The sequence below is a fragment of the Herpailurus yagouaroundi genome, unplaced genomic scaffold (genome assembly GCF_014898765.1).
Source record: "Herpailurus yagouaroundi ecotype Mexico unplaced genomic scaffold, PumYag 249, whole genome shotgun sequence".
Lineage (NCBI taxonomy): Eukaryota > Metazoa > Chordata > Mammalia > Carnivora > Felidae > Herpailurus > Herpailurus yagouaroundi.
Genome location: NW_024412466.1, coordinates 591,688 through 611,653, shown reverse-complemented (window position 1 = coordinate 611,653; position 19,966 = coordinate 591,688). Strand labels below are relative to the sequence as shown.

General features: G+C 52.6%; 2 protein-coding genes across 6 annotated transcripts in view; one reads left to right on the top strand and one right to left on the bottom strand.

The window, feature by feature from the left end:
• Positions 1 to 520: 520 nt before the first annotated feature.
• Positions 521 to 1,200, bottom strand: MRPL41 (mitochondrial ribosomal protein L41). Its single transcript, XM_040460258.1, has one exon. It carries the CDS (start codon positions 1,060 to 1,062, stop codon positions 655 to 657), a length of 408 nt encoding a protein of 135 aa, XP_040316192.1. The 5' UTR covers positions 1,063 to 1,200; the 3' UTR covers positions 521 to 654.
• A 135-nt stretch (positions 1,201 to 1,335) lies between these two features.
• PNPLA7 (patatin like domain 7, lysophospholipase) overlaps positions 1,336 to 19,966 on the top strand; it is a 66,108-nt gene continuing 47,477 nt past the window's right edge. The window contains exons 1-15 of one of the 5 annotated variants that reach the window (XM_040460243.1): positions 1,336 to 1,465; positions 2,853 to 2,884; positions 4,576 to 4,650; positions 4,803 to 4,890; positions 5,337 to 5,416; positions 6,381 to 6,472; positions 6,653 to 6,793; positions 7,369 to 7,528; positions 9,048 to 9,128; positions 11,578 to 11,706; positions 12,109 to 12,189; positions 13,397 to 13,523; positions 14,059 to 14,199; positions 18,451 to 18,551; positions 18,669 to 18,815. In XM_040460243.1, coding sequence (XP_040316177.1) covers positions 2,855 to 2,884; positions 4,576 to 4,650; positions 4,803 to 4,890; positions 5,337 to 5,416; positions 6,381 to 6,472; positions 6,653 to 6,793; positions 7,369 to 7,528; positions 9,048 to 9,128; positions 11,578 to 11,706; positions 12,109 to 12,189; positions 13,397 to 13,523; positions 14,059 to 14,199; positions 18,451 to 18,551; positions 18,669 to 18,815 — 1,473 coding nt within the window. In that variant the 5' untranslated portion in view covers positions 1,336 to 1,465; positions 2,853 to 2,854. Of the gene's footprint in view, positions 1,466 to 2,852; positions 2,885 to 4,575; positions 4,651 to 4,802; positions 4,891 to 5,336; positions 5,417 to 6,380; positions 6,473 to 6,652; positions 6,794 to 7,368; positions 7,529 to 9,047; positions 9,129 to 11,577; positions 11,707 to 12,108; positions 12,190 to 13,396; positions 13,524 to 14,058; positions 14,200 to 18,450; positions 18,552 to 18,668; positions 18,816 to 19,966 lie in introns of those variants that run through there. The other 4 variants (XM_040460241.1, XM_040460240.1, XM_040460242.1 and 1 more) reach the window with 4 other exon arrangements.

Sequence of the window (19,966 nt, the reverse complement as noted above, 5' to 3'; positions counted from 1 at the left end):
AAATATAGGGTCAGAACATGTAAGAAATTACTCTGTAAAAATGATCATTTCCCAGCTAATCGTGCATTTATTTCAACACAAGAATTTGAACCCTCCTTAAGAGTTTGTGTTAATGGTATTTAACTAAGGGTCAATTAAATATGAAGCAGAATATGTAAGACTTCAGGGACTATGCACTGAAACCGGGGAACCCAGAGGGGAGACTGTAGACTACGGGAGGTTTTGCCCCCAGAATAGTTGTTTTTCAACCCATAAAGAATATGCTGACTGGTTTCGGCAGTGAAGAATCTGGGGGGACAGATAACCAGTGTTGTCATGTGGCACCATGTGCCTTGTGAATTCTCCTTCCGTGTCTTCTCGCCCTTGGCCTACCTCCCCAGAACTTTTTGGTTGGAAAGACAGTGCTTCCAGTTTCACCGGGAACAGGGCCTCTGTGCGAGCTCTGCCTCGCTCACTACACCTGGATCTATCATGCTGCACCCTTTCATCTCACAATGATCAGATGCCAAAACCAACACCAGACGGTAGCTAAGGTCTTTAATAGGAACAAAACGAAGGAAATGCCTCCCCGCTCGCCCACCCCGGGACCAGCGGTCGGGGGCGATGGCCGGACGCAGTCCACAGGCACACCCAGCGGCTGCCACTCCTCGGCTCCTAGCGCGGGAAGTTCTTGGGGTACAGCTGGAAGAGCTTGCCTTCCTGCGTGGGCTCAAAGCCGTACTTGTCCAGCTGCTCCGGGTCGAAAGTGCCGTCCCTGTAGTCCTTCTCGATAGCAGGTGCCACTGCCTCCCGGAACAGCTGCTCGGCCGTCAGCGGCACGTCTGTGCCCGCCGGGACGCGGTAGTTCACATAGGGCTTGAGCTTGAAGCCAGCCAGCTCGGGCACCACCAGCTCCGGGACCATTTCCTTGACCTGCACGAACTTCCCGTCGCGGGCGTGCACGCCGGTGCCCTTGGTACCACGGCTCTTATAGAAGGTACGTGGGCCCCGCTTGCTGGTCCACCTACTCATGCGGTCGGCGCCCCGCACCACGATGCGGGCCGCGCCGCTCAGGAGGCCCATGCTGGGTGGATCCTGCAGGATGCGCGCGTCCTCCGAGCCAGTTCACGCGTACGAGGCCGCCACCAGGCGAACTTTTGCAGGTCTCTGCAGCACGGCACTCAGCTTCCGGCTCTCGTGGATGACTTCCGGCAGTCCGCGCGGCTTCCGGCGCCGTCAGGCCTCTGCGCCGCTGCAAAGCAGCTCCGATTGGCTGCACTGCGTCCAATGCGCAGCCTCCACCCTGCGAGTGGGCGGGACCTCCAGGCCCCGGCCAATGCGCGTGGAGGTCCGGCGTCCGCGGCGGGGCGGCGGGAGCGCGGACGTCGGCGGTCCGGCGGCGGGGTAGTGACGGGAGCGCGGACGTCGGCGGCCCGGCGGTGGGGGGTAGTGACGGGAGCGCGGGCGTCGGGCGCGCGCGGTCCCGGTGAGTCCCAGCAGAGCGCCCTGAGGTTCTGGCGGGTCCCGAGAGGAAGGGTAGCCATTAGCTGCCCCACCCGGTGACGGACGCACACCGCCCCACAGGCCCGCGCGGCCCTGCGCTGCGCGGTGAGCCGCCTGTGGGAGGCGGAGCCGTGTCCTCTCGGTCGTCCGGACACTAACCACCGCTTCCAACCCCGACTCCGGTCAACCCCGAGCCCCCAACTCTGAGGTCCCCCAACCCTGAGTCCCGACCCCGCTGCCTGTCAACCCAAGCCGCCCAACTCCAACGGCCTTCAACCCCGAGCCCCCTAACCTCGACGCCCCCTTCACCCCGACACCCGTCAACCCCACGCCTGTTAACCCCAAGGTTACCCAACCTGATGACCCTCCAAAATGACACCCCCAACCTGGATGGCCACTAACCCCGGTGCCTCCTAACCTGCCGTTTCCCAACCCTGCAGCCCACTTGCGCCCCTTCCCTCTGGCTCTGTGCTGTCCCAGATGGAGAAGCAATGGCTTCCACTTTGCCTCCCTAGCACGCGCTGGGGGCCATGAGCTCTACCCCACCTCAAATGTGCAGGGTGGGGTGCGTGGGGAGACTGCCTGGTCAGGGCACTAGCAGACCACAGAGCTGGGGTCAAGGGCGCTGCTGGCCTTTCAGGAGACTGAGAAGGAAGGGTTCTCCATGTGGTGGCAGAGGACACAGGACATTTGACCCAGGAGAAAGTGGGCTATGACCTTGCATCTGCCTTCTGCATCCTGATTTCTCTGGGTGGGATTTTGGAAGAGATAAATCCTCCCTTGTTGCTGCTTTTCTAAGGGGTCTGGGAGCCACAAGGTGAAGGCCCCAGACCTGGCTCCTCACCTCTAGACAGGGGGAAAGTGAACCAGGCAGGTCCTCAATTCATCATCTCCTGGACCCAACACACCCACCTTGAGGTCAACCACACCGGATAGGAAATCCCCTGACACAGGCCACTAGGTGTTCTCACAGTCTGCTGCCTGGCCTGGCCCCACACACCCCTACCTCACCCCCCAGCCACAGCCCCATCGCCGAGGCACTGGGAGCTCCTGGCTGCACTAGGCCTTGGCTGAGCTGCCCACACCTGCCTTTGACCAGCTGGGAGAGGAGTAGGACTTGGCTGCGGTTCCGGGTTCCCGGGCAGCCATGGGAGAGCTGTTTACAGAGAGGGAAGTGGCTCTGGTGTTTCTCTTCTTGGAGAACACAGCTTTCCACCAGGGTTTTCCTTTCAGTGAAGACATAATTTAAGGAGAAGAGGAACCCAGGAGAAAAGGCTGAAGGCATTGCTCTGCCGCATGAGCGTGAGTTGAGGGAACATTTGCCCTGAACCAGTGCTTCTTTTCACCTTGACTGTTTTTTTCATTTTTAGCCATGAAGCAAGAGGAAGATGCCAGCCCAGAGGTATGGAACTAGATGGTTCCGGGGATGAATCAGAGCCTCAAAATTCCCAGTTAGGGGTGTTTCTGCATTTGCTCTGTGGGCAGCTCCTTGAAGTTGGCTAAATGTGGGAGAGGTGGTCTGGGCCCCCCTGTCTCCTTGTCGGATCTTGAGGCCACTTCTTCTCTGAGGTCAAAACTCAGTTCCTGCTCCCCCTTAGGACTTCTGCTTGTTTGTTTAAAAAAATTTTTTTTAATGTTTATTTTTCAGAGAGAAAGAGAGAGAGAGAGAGAGAGAGAGAGTGAGTGTGTGAGTGAGGGAGTGGTAGAGAGAGGGGAAGACACAGAATCCAAAGAGGCTCCAGGCTCTGAGCTGTTAGCACAGAGCCTGATGTGGGGGCTTGAACCCATGAACTGTGAGATCATGATCTCAGCTGAAGTCAGATGCTTAACTGACTGAGCCACCCAGGTGCCCCAGACTTCTTGTTTTGATGGGAGTCTTTTCCTTAGTGGAACATCTGTAGCTACATCACAAAGGCCTTTCTCTATTCCTGAAACAGAAAAGTAGATACATTAAAACAACCACGAAAGCCTGAGATGCTCAACCATACGAAATTATATAACTAGATTATGGGACACCTGTGTGACCCTTTCCGTGGATATCCCTGGTTGTCCCCAAAGCGGTGGTTGAGCTCTAAGGGACACACTTAGTGAAGGGTGTGGTTGTGAGTGCTGTCATGTTGAGAGCTGAGCACAATTGAGGCCAGGAGAGGCTGGATGCCTCAGCTCTGAAGCAAAAAACTCCCACAGCTTCCATTTGCCTCCTGAACCAAGTTCAAAAACATGGTTTTCTGGACCACTTACTTATTCTGCCTTGAGGCAACCGATATTCTGCTTTTGAGACCCTTTTCTGAATGCCCTTCCATTTCACTGGGTTTTCTGGTGTCTAATGCTGGCTTCTGCTTTAGTTCTTGGCACTTGTGTAGAAACTAGAGAGGATTAACAGGGGCTCCCTGCCCTCTCCTCTTCCTGGCCTCTTGGGAGGAGGTGTGTGGGCACCAGGAGGAATGCACAGTGGCTGCTTATTTCACTGGTTTCTCTTGCTTGTTTTCATCTTCATCATTTTGGGGGAATCAGCCAGAACCCTCCAGGTAGGTGGCCCCAGCCATCTGCCCACTCACCCTCCTGTGCTCACTTTTCTCTTCCCCCTCCCTCCCTTGGGTCTGGACTTCAGAAGCCCCGAAAATCTCCTTCTTGGGGAGTGGTCGGTGCTGGTAAATAACCTTTCTCTGCTATGAGCTGATATGCCGTGTTCTCAGAATCCAGGTGGCTCCTTGGGGTTGCTCAGCATCGCTGCGGTGCAGGCTTCGATGTGCCCTCGCATGTGGCTGGCAGCACACGGTGTTGTGGGGTGCACCCCTAGTGGCTAGCCGGGCTTGCTCCTCTAGACTTGCATCTGAGGAACTGAAAAGCTGAAGATTGAGGATTCCACACGGCACAGCTGCTGGCCCTGCCCAGCCATCCCACGGGTGGCCTTGGAGGTCGGGTTTCTCTCTCTGTGCTGAGCAGGTGCGCTCGGAGGACCTCAGCAGCCCGGAAGATCACTTCTCCCAGGGCTGCTGACTGCCCTTCTAACCGGCAGCTTTATTCTTGCGACCCTGGGAAGCCAGGGCCGTGCCTGTGTTGGCCCTTCGTGACCACAGTGTTCCCTTCCAGGCTGGCTTTTGTCTCGGTCCTGTCCTGCAGTCCTGGGGGCTGCAGTTGACGGAGCAGCGGTCACAGTCTACCATGGTAACCGCCTTATGTGCCTCCTGGTGACGGGTGGGCGCTGGGATTTGTGGGCTTGCTTCCTGTCACCTCCGTCCCAGCCTGTTGCCGGGGTAGGGAGGGGCTCTGCGGCAGCCTTGCTGACAGGCGCTCTGTCTGTGTGTGATCTCACCCAGCTCGTGGGGATTGTGATTGGAGCCCTCCTGGCCCTCGCCCTTGTTGGCATCACTGTCTTTTTTGTGTACAGGAGAGTTAACCGATTCCGTGAGTATCTTACTTCAGATATCCATCTCTATGGGGAAGGGACAAGGGCTTGGGAGAGTGGGGGAAGGTTCGGCGACCTAACCCCTGTTGTGAGCTTCTAGGAGCAGCCCTCAAGCCTGTGGTGGCTTTTGGTGGGAATTGCTGGCCTGAGGCTGTGCACGCCAGACCTATGGGATTTGAGTATGTTCCCAGCTTTCTAGGCTCGCAGAGACCCTTTTCTGAATGACCTTCCATTTCACTGGGTACGAAGGGCTGCGAGTCCTGTTCCCTGTGATCCAGTCTGTGCCAGCCTGGGCCCCAGACGCTGGGTGCCATTCCCTGACACCATAAACCGTAGCAGGGGCAGGATAGGCTCGGTGTGTGTGCCCTGCGGGCTGCTTGGCAGAGCCTTCCTGCCTGCCTGTGTCCCAGCCGTGGCTCAGGAGACCCCTCTGCTCCCCTTGCAGGACAGGTACAGCCCACTCCGCAGTACAGATTCCGAAAGAGAGACAAAGTGATGTTTTACGGCAGGAAGATCATGAGGAAGGTAACTTGTGCCGCAGGCCCTGTGTTCCTACAGGCCCCAGCGGTGGGGGCCCCAACAGCCTGCACCTGCCCTCATGCCACATTGTGGGGTCCTCCTAACGTTCAGAGACTGTTGGCCAGAGCAGAGACGGAGGGCTCATTGGCCCTTTGAGGTGCACATTCGTCTCAGCTGGAAAAGAGGACAGGGTCTCTTTCAGGAATATTCTGGGGTGCGTGGACACATAGGGTTCTGGCCATGGTGCTGAAATTGGGGGTCCTGCCAAGATTTGGAAGCTAGGAGGCCTCACTTCTCAGTCTGGTGGAGCCCTGCCTGGTCACCCCCAGTCTCTTCCGCTCCCCTGAGGGCAGGAGGGACCCCACACTTCTCAGAGGCTTAGTGTACTGGAAATGGGTGTTTAAATAACTCCTGGTATTTTAAAATAGTCGCGATTTGTTACTTGTTCTGAATAAGCAGTTAATTCATGTTCTTTGTAGCAAACTCGAAATACCACACAAGAAGCCATGTGAGTCCTTAGGTGGACCTCCTGTTCTCCTGGCCATGAAACAAAGACACACTGGTGCTGCTTGCAGGCCATGATGCTGGCCTAGAGCCTGAACGGGATAGGGCCAGCTTTTAAAAGGCTGTCGAAAGGGGCTGCTGTGCCAGCGTGACAGAGGGGAGGCTGGGTGTCAGCTTTGCAGGCAGAGGGAACACAGGCCTGAGGATCCAGCACTCTGAGAATGCTGGCTGTTTGGTGATACGGCCAGGTGGCACTTCATCGTCAACGGCACCAGGGATGGTTCCCTGTGCCCAGGGCAAGTGGGGTAGGTGGGGCAGGCAGGGAAAGACCCTGGGAGCTGCTGTCACACCTGCAGGCAGCCCAGCTCCTGAGGGCTGCGGTTGACCCCTGAGGTTGACCCCTGAGGCTGAGGCTGGGTCCAGTAGGTCACAGGGTCAGGACTCGGCCTTTCCCTTCACCTTGCAGGTGACCACGCTGCCCCACACTCTTGTGGGGAGCACGGCTGCCCCCCGGCAGCGGGCAAGGAAGAGGACCAAAGTGCTGTCTTTGGCCAAGAGGTACTGGGAATGTCCTTGAGACCACACGTGCCCCAGCTGGCCTCCCTGGCGGGCCCTGGTGAGCCTGCTGGCCATCGCTGCTGCCTATGGCTTCCCTGCCTCTGGGTTTGCAGTACTCCTACCATCTGCTTCGAACCCCTTTGGGCTTCTGCTCCAGAGGCACGTATCTCTGCTTTGTAGGATTCTGCGTTTCAAGAAGGAATACCCAACCCTGCAGCCAAAGGAGCCACCACCCTCCCTGCTGGAGGCGGATCTCACAGAGTTTGACGTGAAGAATTCTCACCTGCCATCAGAAGTTTTGTATATGCTGAAGAATGTGAGGTGAGACCAGCCGGGTGAAGGAGGCTGCAGGAGGCCTGGGGCTGTGCTCCCTAGGACTGCCCGAGCTAAGTTTACCTTCCCTGGCCGTCCGCACGGCCTCTCACAGCTCTTTCCTGTTTAGTTTAGTATTTGTTTACTAATCAGCATTTCCGTCTTCATGAGAAAACTCAGAGCAGCTATGGGAAGTGTGTGGCTGGATCAAAGCTGCAAGTCTGGGTTCCCTTCCATCTCTGCCCAGAAACCCCATTCTTTCTAGTGGCGCTTCACCATCCAGGAGGGGTGTCCTGTCCACCTGCTTTTGCTTATGTCTCTGGTTCAGATTCATAGTCCTGGCTCAAGAGTTCTTCGAGCTGACGGGAAAGCAGTTTATGGGAATTCCCGAAGTGTAAGCTTCTGTCCTGACAGTGACTCCAGGTGGCCCGTGCTGCAGGGTCTGCTTCTCTGTGAACTCTAGCCCTGTGGGTCTGACCAGCAGTGCCTGTGGCAGTGGCTGTATTTGCATCAGCCTCTTTGAAATGCTGTCCTTCCTTCTCTCCTTTCCAGAAGGTGTCCCACATGTGCTATGGTTCTTACAGGGTCCTGGGCCACTTTGAGAAGCCACTGTTCCTGGAACTTTGCAAACACATGATCTTTGTACAGCTGCTCGAAGGGGAACACGTCTTTCAGCCGGGGGAACCAGATACCAGCATCTATGTAGTGCAGGATGGGCGCCTGGAAGTCTGCATCCAGGACGCGGTAAGAGCGCCTGTCACGTGTGTGGATGGCCCAAGGGAGTGCAGAGCATGGTGGAGGGTGTGGGTCTGTTGTGTATGTTGTTTGTTGTGTTTCTTTTTTAAGTAAGTTCTACACCCAACATGGGGCTTGAACTCACCACTCTGAAATCAAGAGTTGCATGCTCTACCGACTGAGCCAGCCAGGCGCTCATGTTGTGTTTTTACTTAGATGTCTGCCATTGAAAACATTTTTTTAAGTTTTATATTGAAAAGTTAGTATAACATTTTAAGTTTCAGTTCTTTGGGGAAAATGGCACACTTTGGTCCCGGCATTGGCACACAGCTGCCCTTCAGTGTTGGTACGTTACCTTCACTCATGCATGTGGGGGTACCCATGGTTTAGTGGGCTCAGTGGCATTCGGTGGTTTTCTGCCTTTTACCTGTTCTAAGCCTTTTGAGATGTCTCTCCAGTTTCCCGAGAACACCTTCAGCAGTTGGGTGTTGACCTGCCACCATCAGTTGTACCCTTGCCTGTTGTGAATGATTTTAACTCTAAGAAAATAATTAAGGTATTAATTCAGCTAGAAACGCAATACTTGCTTCCTGCCTCTGTTAATTACACCCATGAATCAGACGTCCCAGGGAGCAACTTCCAGGCCAATCAAGCCTGTGGAGGTCTTGCTTTCCAGCAGAATGTGTCCTTTGATTTGCCCAGGGGAGTGACCCAGGCTTCCCACTGCTTGTTATTGTTGAAGCAGACACTCAGTGAGCCCCAATCTGCACAAAGTGGCCCCTGACCTTAGGGAAGTCCCCACCTGCCAGGACCCTGGGGTGGGCCCTGACCCAGAATGGATCGCACATATTCTTCGGGTTTCTAGATACGATGTTGTCCGGGCAAAATTACTGTGTGTGTGTGGCTTCATCCCACACTGGACTTGATGGGATGATGAGAGAAGAAATGGTCCTTGTCTGGTTTCCTCCCATTTGGGCCATCAGCATCCAGGGTTATTGTTTCCCAGCTAGCAGGCCTTTCCTGAAAATGTGACTTTGGGCCAGAAGGAAGGGTTCTTGGAGGGTGACCAGGGCCAAGTTTGAACAAGTTCAAAAAGGAATTTCCTGGGTGAAGCTGAGAAGTTCCTGTATTAAATAAGCACCCGCTTTTCTTTCTCTTTTAATCCAGTGGAAAAACACATCAAAATGCTATTATTTATGCCAGTAACAACTGAATTTGGTCCTTAGAACTTTTTGTTTGGGCCAGCACACTCACTTAGGTTTTATGAAATTCAATCTAAGTCCTCCTAGTGAGAATAAGCCCTGGGTTGAAGGGCCACGCCCAGGCCGAGCTTCCTGATTGCTCTTAACTCATCTTTGTTTTTTCTGTCCTCTGCTTTGGAGCTTATTCCACCTCTAATTCCTGAAGGTCAAGTAGGGCACAGCCTAACCCTCGGGACAGGCGACAGTGGAGGCTGTGTTGCCCAGCTGGCCTGGGCTGGGCTGAGCCACCTGTCAGGGGATGACTCTGCTCTGTTTCCTGAGTGCAGGATGGCACCGAGGTGGCGGTCAAGGAGGTTCTGGCTGGAGACAGCGTCCACAGTCTCCTCAGCATCCTGGATGTCATCACTGTGAGTCTCGTGGGTCTACCCGGAAGTCACCTGGACAGCATGTCCCTCACTGCCGAGTCCAGTTCTCCCCAGTGGCGAGGGGCTGGCCTAGGACGGGAGGGACCCCTAGCAGGTCAAGGGTGTGTGGGAGAGCAGCTTTAACTGTGTGTTGAAGGAGAGCTGGGCATTTGCTCACGGGTTTTGGCTGTCTCTTAAATGATTATTGTTATATACACGTGGTCTGAGATGCAAAAGGCACAAATGTCGTGAGTGAAAACACTTCCTCTCACCCTTTAGGCCCCAAGGCCCCTTCCTAGGAGGGCCCTCCCATGGATCTTCTGTGGTAACGGGTGTCTCTCTGTTGTTCCCAATCTCCTGCTGTTGACTGGTTTTGTGTGCACACCACTCCATATGTTTGAGGATCAATTTGCAAGACAAATCCCTAGCAGAGACTTCCCAGGTGTGAGAGTGCACCCCCCACACGCCTGAGCCACGGTCCTGCGGGAGGACATCTGTGTCCTCACCCCACCAGCTAGGGAGCCATCTCATGTTTGATCTTTGCCAGTCCAGTCAATTAAAAGATAAAATTTCATGTTATCTTGGGATTTTTAAACTTTTTATCATGGTACACTTGAAACATATTCAAAAGTAGACAGAATCGTAAAATTAATCGTGTGTGCATCACCAGCTTCAAAAAGTCTCAGCTCAGCATGACTATTCCCATCTCATTAGCTAGAATTTAATGTTTAATTTTCTTTTTCTCATGAGTAAAGTCTTCATACAATGAAGCAAATCTTAGGTGTCTGCTACCTGAGCTTAGATAATGCACACACCTGTGTAGCTCAAAAGGTGGCATGTGATTGTCACCTTACCTTCGAAGTTATACTTTCTGCTTTCACTTTTAGCTATGCATTGAGGCAGCTTATACCTCAGTTTCCCCAGAAACTGCACAGAGGAGTCTCTAGAGCAGTTCAGCAGACCTTGGCAAGGATGCATCCGTGTGGGGCCAGGAACCTATGTACTTGTGTGACACTCAGATGGTGGGCGGAGCCCTTGGTGGGTGTCCTCTGATCCAATTCTTGAGTTCTTGTGCACAAGGGGGTGATAAACTCCAGAGACTTTGAGGGTGCCCATTGTTTTCACCCATCCCTGTTAGGCTGGCACAGACATGTTTTGAGCTGTGGTGGGGCCTGGGGTGGAGGCATGGATAGGACTCCGGCGTCTTGCTCTGGCCCCAGGACCTGGTGTGCCTTCACGAGATGCTTGGCCAGGGCTGAGAGGGACACTACCTCTGAGCAAGGCAGACCTGCCTTGGAAGGCCAGCTGGGGGCAGCCTCAGCCTGGAGCCTTGTGCTGGGAGAGGCTACCCAGACGTGCAGGACAGGCCCCATATGGCTGTGTAGGGCTCTGGCTGGTGTGTTGGAATCTGTAAGGTGCAGTTTTCTTTCTGTAAAGGATGTGAAATGAGCAGAAATGATTCCAAGGAGAAGAGCTGAGTCCCAGAACTCACTTAGAGCATTTGAGAACCACATGCCCAGAGTTCCCGATGTACAGGGCTTGGTTAGGAGGTCGGGACTAGCCCGCTCCCCCATTGTGGGCAAACTTCCAGTTACACTCAGCTCCCTCCAGAGACTGCTGGGCCCACCCTGGTAACACAGACATTGCTAACATGTGAGGACTTACAAGGGTTGAGGGGCTCCCCCTGAAACCAGGGACCCGGACCAGCCAAGTTCCTGACCATTCAACCCTGGCGGTGTAGATGTGGTGTACGTGTGGGCCACTGAGACTCATCCGTGGCAGGGCGGGGGGAAGGGAGGCATGCAAGTGGTGCAGCCACTGTGGAAACAGCATGGTAGTTTCTTGAAAGTTAAAGATGCATAGACCGCATGGCCCAGAAGTTCCACTCCTGGATATTTAGCAAGAGAAATGAAAACTGTTTGCACAAAATCCGGTGCGTGAACATTTAGAACAGCTTATTTATAATTGCCCCAAACTGGAAACAGGCCCAGTGCCCTTCAGCTGCTGGGTGGTAAGGACACTGTGAAGCATCCATAAAATAACCCCGTTCTCAGCCATGAAGAGTGCCACTGCTGGTGTGTGAACAGCATGGCGGGCCTCCAGCTGCTGTCTCTGTGAGAGGAGCCAGACCTGTGTGGTTCCATTTATGTGACCTTTTGACAAAGGCAAAGCCATCAGGACAGAGGAAATCCCAGGGGTTGCCAGGAAGCAACAGTGGAAGGATAGGCTGGTGCCAGCAGAGGGTGGCATCCTCGCCAGAAAACGGGTTTCTCTGTAGTGCCAGCCGGCTCCTCTGAGGTGGTTCGTGCTTGGAGCCCGCTGGCCATCTGCTTCTCGTGCAGGGCAAGGCTCCTCGGGCCCTCGTGGGTGTCCCGTGTGGGGCAAGGTGCTGGCATCTCGCCCCTTCTGGAGACAGGGTGCTGGGAGCGGCCTGACCTCGCTGTCCTTGCAGGGCCACACTGCTCCATACAAAACCGTGTCCGCCCGCGCGGCCGTCCCTTCCACCGTCCTCCGGCTCCCAGCAGTGGCTTTTCAAGGAGTTTTTGAGAAGTATCCTGAAACCCTGGTGAGGGTAGTGCAGGTGGGTCGCTTTTGCAGTCCCCCTTTCTGGCCTGGGAGCCACTGCACGCACATGAAGGCGCATCCCGAGTGGGTGTAGAAAGGATTAAGGTGGCTTTTTGGAAGTTTTGTAATACATATTTTACAATAAAAGTTAACATTCATGACCTCACAGAGGTCCTCGGAACTCCTACCAGCCCCCAAGAGGGTTCTTTTTTTATTATTAAACTTTTTTTGAAGTAATCTTAAAGATTTACCAAAAACTTGCACACATGATGCAGAGAGTCCTTACGTCCCTAGCGTCAATATCTTAGGTGGCCATTGGGGGGTTGTCAGAACCTCGGGTTCATGCCTGGGAGGGTGGTGAGGGGCGCGGGGGTCTGAGGAGGCGCCGGGCTTGGCACAGCTGGCTGTCCCCTCACAGATCATCATGGTGCGGCTGCAGAGGGTCACCTTTCTGGCTCTGCACAACTACCTGGGCCTGACCACAGAGCTCTTCAACCCTGTAAGTGCAGCCTCGCCTCCCCACCCCCCCCCCCCCCTCCCTGTGGCCAGGACCCTGGGCTTTGAAAGGTTTACTCCTCTGCCTTAAAGCAGATGCTGGTAGATGAGTCGGGGGCTTGAGTGTCCCGAGAGTTCCTGCCGAGAACCCTGCCCACCCATGGGGTTTGGGGGATGGGACTCCTGATCTGATACCCCTCCCAGAACAGCCTGCAGTTTGGCCTGAATGTGGCCCCTTTGGTCACCTCATTTCCCCTTTCCTGTTGCTCACTTGGCGCACACAGCTGAGCTGCCTGCCCACCCGGCGGAGGCGGCCACCTCCTGCACCCTGGGGTCCCTCCCGCCATGGGGTTGAGCTGATGGCTGTGAGAAGGGTCAGCTCACTCCACCCGGAGCTGCTGTGAGCAGTAGATGAGACCCTCCGAGGCCCTGGTTGGAGGGGGCTGGATGCTGACCTCTAATTATTGGGGTCAGTGTTACACTTGGGTGTTGTCTCTAGTTTTGATGGGCATTAGGTTTTACAATCTTCTTTTACTGGTATTTTAGGACATATCCTTTTGTTTTTTTTTTTTTAACTTAAGATTTTAAAAAAATGTTTATTAGAGAGTGTGCACGCACACACGTGAGTGGGAGAGGGGGTGGGGGTGGACAGAGGATCTGAAGCAGGCTCTGCATTGAGAGCAGAGAACCCGATGTGGGGGCTGAAACTCATGAACCTTGAAATCATGACCACCCAGGTGCCCCAACCTTTTGTTTTCTACATTACTGTCCGTCTTTTTTTAAAACAAATTTTTAATGTTAATTTTTTGAGAGAGAGTGTAAGCAGGGGAGGGGCAGAGAGAGAGGGAGACACAGAGTCCAAAGCAGGCTCTAGGCTCTGAGCTGTCGGCACAGGGCCCGATGCGGGGCTCGAACTCACAAACTGTGAGATCATGACCTGAGCCGAGATCAAGAGTCGGATGTTTGACTGAGCCATCCAGGTGCCCCAATATTACTTTCCATCTTAATGAAGGGCATTAAGGTTTCTGACAGTGTGGACCACCATTTAAACTTGACGGAGTTGCCAGGATAAAGCAGGTTGGGCCTTTGTTGCCGTAAGCACACAGCTAGTCTCTCCACTGGTCACCACTCTTCTCATCCCCCTAAGTGTGGCTGCGGAGAGTACTAGCCCAGGGTACCGCTGGAGCACCTGCTTCTTTCTCACGCCCCAGGAGAGCCAGGCCATCCCCCTGGTGTCTGTGGCCAGCGTGGCTGCTGGCAAGGCCAAGAGGCAGGTGTGCTGTGGCTCTGAGGATCGTCTTGAGAGGCCCCTCCGGCCGCAGGAGTCCTGCGATCCAGGTACTGGCCCTGGCCTGGCCTCCAGCCTGTGCCGGGCCTCCTTTCCTCCCCTCACCCCGTCTCTGTGGGAGGACTTGGCTCCAGGAGACAGCTGTTCGGGGAGCAGATTCCAAACTTCATGTCGCTTTAGCCCTTGAGAGGGGCCTACATCTGGGGCAAGAGACTGTCCATTGAAGCATCTTGGCTGGGGGTCACCTCCAGGGTGACAGTATAACGTGCAGCCATGCTAACAGATGTGGGACAGGTCACCAGCTCGTGTGTAAACAAATGGCTAACAGACTAGTAAAATCAAGCTGTGCTGCGCGGGGTCCTTCCTGGAAGGTGGCTTTGTATAAACTCACCTGAGGGTCTGGTGGAGCACCGAAGGGTGCCAGGTTCATGCCAGTGCGCTTGGAGGGCCACCTGGACTAAAACGGTCCCTGGGAAGGGCCAGGCACGTGTAGGTGGTGAGGGTGTGGTCAGAGGCCCTTGAGACGTGATTTGTGCACTGCTGTGGGAACAGAGGCCTTGCTTCCCACCCGTCTCCTCCTGGCAGATCGAGGGGGCAGCCGTGCAGCAGCCCCTGGGCCTCTGCTGAAGAGGAGCCAGTCTTTCCCGCTGCCTTCTGTTCACGAAGAGATCCTGGATGAGCTCGGCAAGGCCCAGGCAGGTGACCAGGCCCCTTTTGCTCCATCAGGTAAGGCATTGGGTACCCTGACCTTGGAGCGTTGATGGGTGGGCAAGCCCTCAGGCCCAGAGAACCCTGTGCACACACTCAGCCTTGATTTGATGCGGTGGTGATTGTCTTGGTGCCCCAGGCATCCTGTGGGCTCCTCTCCACACTGCGCCACTTCTGTGCTCCCCGTGTTCTCACCCCCGAGGCTGTGCCCGGCCACTGCAGGAGCATCTGCTCCAGCACCATCCTTTCTTCCCTGTGCACACCATCAGGCTGCATCCCCTGCTGAAATAGACTTCCTAGGCCCTCTGGCCCCTCAGCTGCCACTGGATCTGCTTCCACGCAAGCAGAGCTCTCCAGGAGCTGTCCATGCCAGCTCGTCCCCAGTCTGTCTCTGCTGTGCTTTCTCAGCAGCTCTCTGCCCCTCTCTGGGGCACCTTCCCCACAGGGACTTGGCCTCTGTGTGGATAGGCTCCCAGCGCATCCTGGCGGTTGGGCCAGGGATTCTCTCATCCCGTCCGGCAGCCTTCACAAACTAGCTCGTTCCTTACCACCTTCTAATTTTGCTCTTATGTTCATTAGAAAGTTTGTTTCGTTTTTATGTGCATTTTGTGAGTTGCCGGCAGGTTTCATCATCTGGTGTATTTGAGAGCTATCTGGGTACCCCTTTAAGAATTGTCTGTTTATATTCTCTGCTCATTTTCTGCAGGGTTTCCTGAGTCTGCCTTGTTGATTTGCATTAATTCTGTATATGCTCTGGATAGAGACCTTCCACCATTTGTAATTGTTCAGATGTCTTTTGTCCGTGTCCGTCTGTTACAACACCCAGCCTTGTGGACCATTGTGGAGCAGGAATCCTTGATGTTCATTTATTGAAAAGCAGCCGTTGCACACCTTGTGATTTGTGTTTGGGGCCTTCCTTATTCTTTGCTCATTCACTGGGTTGTAAGTGCATTTGTCTAGATCCTCTTCTGCTAGCTCTGTGGTTTTCCCTTCCCTGAGGTCTCATTCATTTGCACTTCCTACTTGTATGTGTTTGAAGTAAGAAATTAGGTCTTTTCTTACTTTGTATATACTGATAATTTACACAGCGCCGTTAAGATCTTTCATTTACCTGTTGCTTTTTTTTTTCCTTTGGTGCCATGTTCATTTGGTATCAAGTTTCTGACTCTACGTGGAATTTTTTGTTTGTTTAGTAATAGATTTTTGGAGATATGATTCACATACCATTAAGTCCACCCTTTTTAAAAAAAATGTTTATTATTCTTTTTTTTTGAGAGAGTGGGGAGGGTTTGGAGTGGGGGAAGAATCCCAAGCAGGCTCCATGCTCAGCACAAAGCCCAATGAGGAGCTCGAACTCACAACCGACTTCCAGATCATGACCTAAGCCAATATCAAGGGTCAGATGCTTAACTGACTAAGCCATCCAGGTGCCCTGAGTTCACCCTTTTATTTATTTATTTACTTAGGGGCCCCTGGGTAGCTCAGTTGGTTGGGCATCTGGCTTCGGCTCAGGTCATGATCTCGTGGTTCACAAGTTTGAGCCCCATATCGGGCCCTTTGCTGACAGCTCAGAGCCTGGAGCCTGCCTCTCGGATTCTGTGTCTCCCTTTCTCTCTGCCCTTCCCCTGTTTATTCTCTGTCTCCCTCCCTCCCTCAATCTCTCTCTCTCTCTCTCTCTCTCAAAAATAAATAAAACATTAAAAAATTTTTATTTATTTACTTAATTTCTTTATTTTTTAAAGCTTATTTATTTGAGGGAGAGAGAGAGAGAGAGCACAAGCAGGGGAGGGGCAGAGAGAGGGAGAGAGAATCCCAAGCAGGCTCTGCACTGTCAGCGTGGAGCCCAATGCGGGGCTCAAACTCATGAACTGTGAGATCATGACCTGAGCTGAAGTCAAGAGCCTGACGATTAACCAGCTGGCACCCCCCCCAGTTCACCCTTTTAAAGTGTACAATTTATTAGTATATTCACAAAATTTTACATCCATCACTACTGTCTGTTCCCAGAACATTTTGTCAGACAGTGGAAACGCCGTGTCCTCATCAGCCGTCACCCCCTGCACCAGCCCCGGGCAACCACTGATCTGCTTTCTGTCTCTTGGGTTTGCCTGTTCTGGATATTTCATTACTAGGATCTACTTTTTAGGTATCTTTTGTGTTTTTAGGTATTCCTTTGTGTTCTATTTGCCTGTTTCTTCATGGATACCAAGGTGTTCTCAATTTTCATTAACTGCTTATGGTTGTATAATATGAATACAGAAGGTGTAAATCATAAATGGACAGCTTATGATTTTTCATAAACTGAACTCACTTGTGAGGCCGGCACCCAGGTGCAAAAAGCAGGTGCCACGGTTACCAGTGGTGAAGTTAGGCTGCTGCTCCCTGCCCTTCTGAGTCCCAGCAGTCAGGCTGCTTCTCAGCTTTCGTCTGACATCCATGCGTGTTGTGTGGAGCAAGACGCACCTGTTCTCGCTGATGGATAGAGATTTATTGTGTGAATACACTGCATGGGTGTCTGTTGAACACACACGTATGTGTTCCTGTTGAAACCGCTGGCTCATAAAGTGTACACGATTGACTCGGAGGCACTGCCCACGCTTTTCTGAGTGTCGGTCCCAGTTCGTGCTTCCACTACCCTCCCAAGGCTGTGCTGTCCAGTGTGGAGCCTCCGTCCCCTCAGGTGCTTTTGGCCTTGGGTGTCTGTGCTGCCGACAGGTCGCACCATCTTCCGGGAAACCTCCTGCTCTTGCACCGTCCTGTCGTCTTCACCTGACCCCCTGGGCCACAGTGGGTCTCTCTGTGGCTGCACCTCCAGCCTCCTGATGACTCTTGAGCCCCAGCACTTTCCGTTTCCATGGGGAGTGGGCTGCCATTGTCTTTTGTCCATTTTCCTCTTAGGGTGTCATTCGTCTAATTGCTGATTAATAGGACTTCTTTAGATAGTCTCTGTTAGATATAGGTATTGAAAATATTTTGTGCTCTTTTCACCCTCTTAATGGTGTCTTTTAATGAATAGAAGTTTTTAAATTTCACAGAGTCCAAGTTATCAATTTTTTTCTTTTGTGATTATTATTTGTGTCCTATTTAGGAAATCTGCCTGTAAGATTTAACATTTTACCATTCACATTTATCCTTCTAGGATTGGTTCTTTTGTCTAAAGTGAGCGGGGCTCATGATACACTTTTTTTCCAGCTATTCAGCTGACCTGCTGTATTTTTAAAAAATGTGTTTAGCAAATTTTTTCAAAAGAAGCTTAAGTGCTAGATAACTGAAAATAATAGCAGTCCACAAATAATAAAGTTTGACTCTGAATTATCTAGTTCTGTTAACATGTCTGGTTAACATCCATGCAGGTCCCAATACCTTTCCTCTGGTCCAGAAAAATAATGCCCTCTTAGAGGACATGTGTCTGCAAAGATCAGAGACACTGATCAGAATCTTAAGTTTTGTCAGCTGTCTTGTATATAGTATATAATACGTGATGTGTATAAACTAGAAGAATAGCATCCTACAGAAATGTGTAACCTTTGATATATGCGTGTATCCGTTACGGGGAGTATGGTTGGGTTTTATTTGTAAAATAGATATTGGTATCACAATACCTTGGCTTAATAATAAAACAATAATATGTTAATATATAAAATGTTAATATGTTGTTAAATAGTAACATAACAGTATTACAGTAAGTACTATAAATACACAGTATCTCAGACTGAGCAAAAATAGTTATGATTAAAAGTTGGTTGTGGGGGTACCTGGCTGGCTCAGTCAGTGGAGCGTGTGACTCTTAATCTCGGGGTCATAAGTTTGAGCCCACGTTGGGTATACAGATGACTTAAAAATAAAATCTTAAAAATAAAAAAAAATTTTTCTTCTAATGTTTAGTTTTGAGAGAGAGCACAAGTGGGGTAGGGGCAGGGAGACAGTCACAGAATCCAGAGCAGGCTCTGAGCTGTCAGCACAGAGCCTGATGCAGGGCTTGAAATCATGAGCTGTGAGATCATGACCTGAGCTGAAATCAGGCACTTAACCAACTGAGCCACCTAGGCGCCCCCCCCCAAATTTTTTTAATTTAAAAAACAAAATAAAAGTTGGTTGTGGGTCACAGGAGAGCATGAAAGCACAGTGACTTTGTGCTCCAGTGGTTTTATCTACCAGGGTCTGTATTCGTCAGGCTTCAAGGAGAGCTCAGCCGGCCTTTGGTGAGTGCATATGGACCCACATGCCCAGGCTGGTCCTTAGTGTCCTCAGTCTTCCCTCCATTTGTAGGGGGCACAGCAGGTGCAACCTCAGACCTGAGGATGGCATGTGACCGTGCCAGGGTCCTTCTCCATGCAGAGGAACGCCTTGGGAGCTCTGTGGCCAGCAAGGTGGGTGGGGACCCTCTTTCCCCTCTCTGGCTTTGGTGCTCCTTGGCTGTAGTGTGTCCTGCGGGGACCCTTCCCCTGCCACACCCCTCTGATCACGCTGCCTCTGTTCTTCTCAAGTCCAAGAAGAACGTGATTGTTGCAGACACTCCCTCTGCGGTCTTCCACTACTCAGAGACTAACTTAGATGAGACTGTCTCCAGCAGGAAGACAGATGCTATCTTCAGAGCCGCCAAGAAGGACCTGCTCACCCTGATGAAGCTGGACGTAAGTGGCCACCCTCCTGCCCTGTCTCTGGCTTGGGTGAGCATGGAAACATGTGCAGTCTCTGGTGGGACAGGTGGGTGATGACTCCTGCACATTGTCCTAAAGACCCACGCCTTTGGGGCAGTGTGTCCCAGGATGGAGTTATTGTGCTGGTGGCTTCGCAGACCCTCTCCCTGGCACTTTCTCAGTACATCCTTGCCCTCCTCCGCGGGCTGTGAGTCCTGTGTGCTCTGCAAACTTTGGATGCCATCTAAGGGTTAAAGAGTTGTGAATACCTTGTATACGGAAGAGAGTGGGTGCCCATGTAGCCACCACATAAGGGACCAAACTACTGGTCCCGAAACCAGCTGTGTGCCCTCAGTGACTGCAACCCCCTGCTCCCCGGGAAGACCACTGCCTTGCACCTGTGTGTGGACTTGATGTGCGCGACTCCTCCTGTGTGTCCTCTGGGCCTACTGACACTTGCTCAGCTTTGTGCCTGTGACTTGCCCACACGATTGTCAGTCCTGGAGGCCCCATCACTGCTGTCTCTGGCTCAGGCCAGCATGGGAATGTGCTCTGCATATCTATCTCTCATATCACAGCACATCCGTGCTGTGGAGGGACACACACTCATGTGTCTGTGTCCCAGGGGGTATATATCACCACTTGCCCAGATCAGTGGCAAGGGCTCCTGTGACCCTGCATGCATGACAGCAGTCGGGATTTTCAGACCTTTCCATTTCAGACAAATAAGGCACAATGAACATGGCTTTTAATTTTTCTTATTTTATTATTTTTTAAGATTTTATTTTTGGGGGCACCCGGGAGGTTTGGTCGGTTAAGCATCCAGCTTTTGATCTCAGCTCAGATCTTGATCTTAGGGTCGTGAGTTCAAGCCCCATGTTGGGCTCCACACTGGGCATGGAACCTACTTAAAAAAAAAAAAATTGCTGGGGCGCCTGGGTGGCGCAGTCGGTTAAGCGTCCGACTTCAGCCAGGTCGCGATCTCGCGGTCCGTGAGTTCGAGCCCCGCGTCGGGCTCTGGGCTGATGGCTCAGAGCCTGGAGCCTGTTTCCGATTCTGTGTCTCCCTCTCTCTCTGCCCCTCGCCCGTTCATGCTCTGTCTCTCTCTGTCCCAAAAATAAATAAACGTTGAAAAAAAAAAAAAA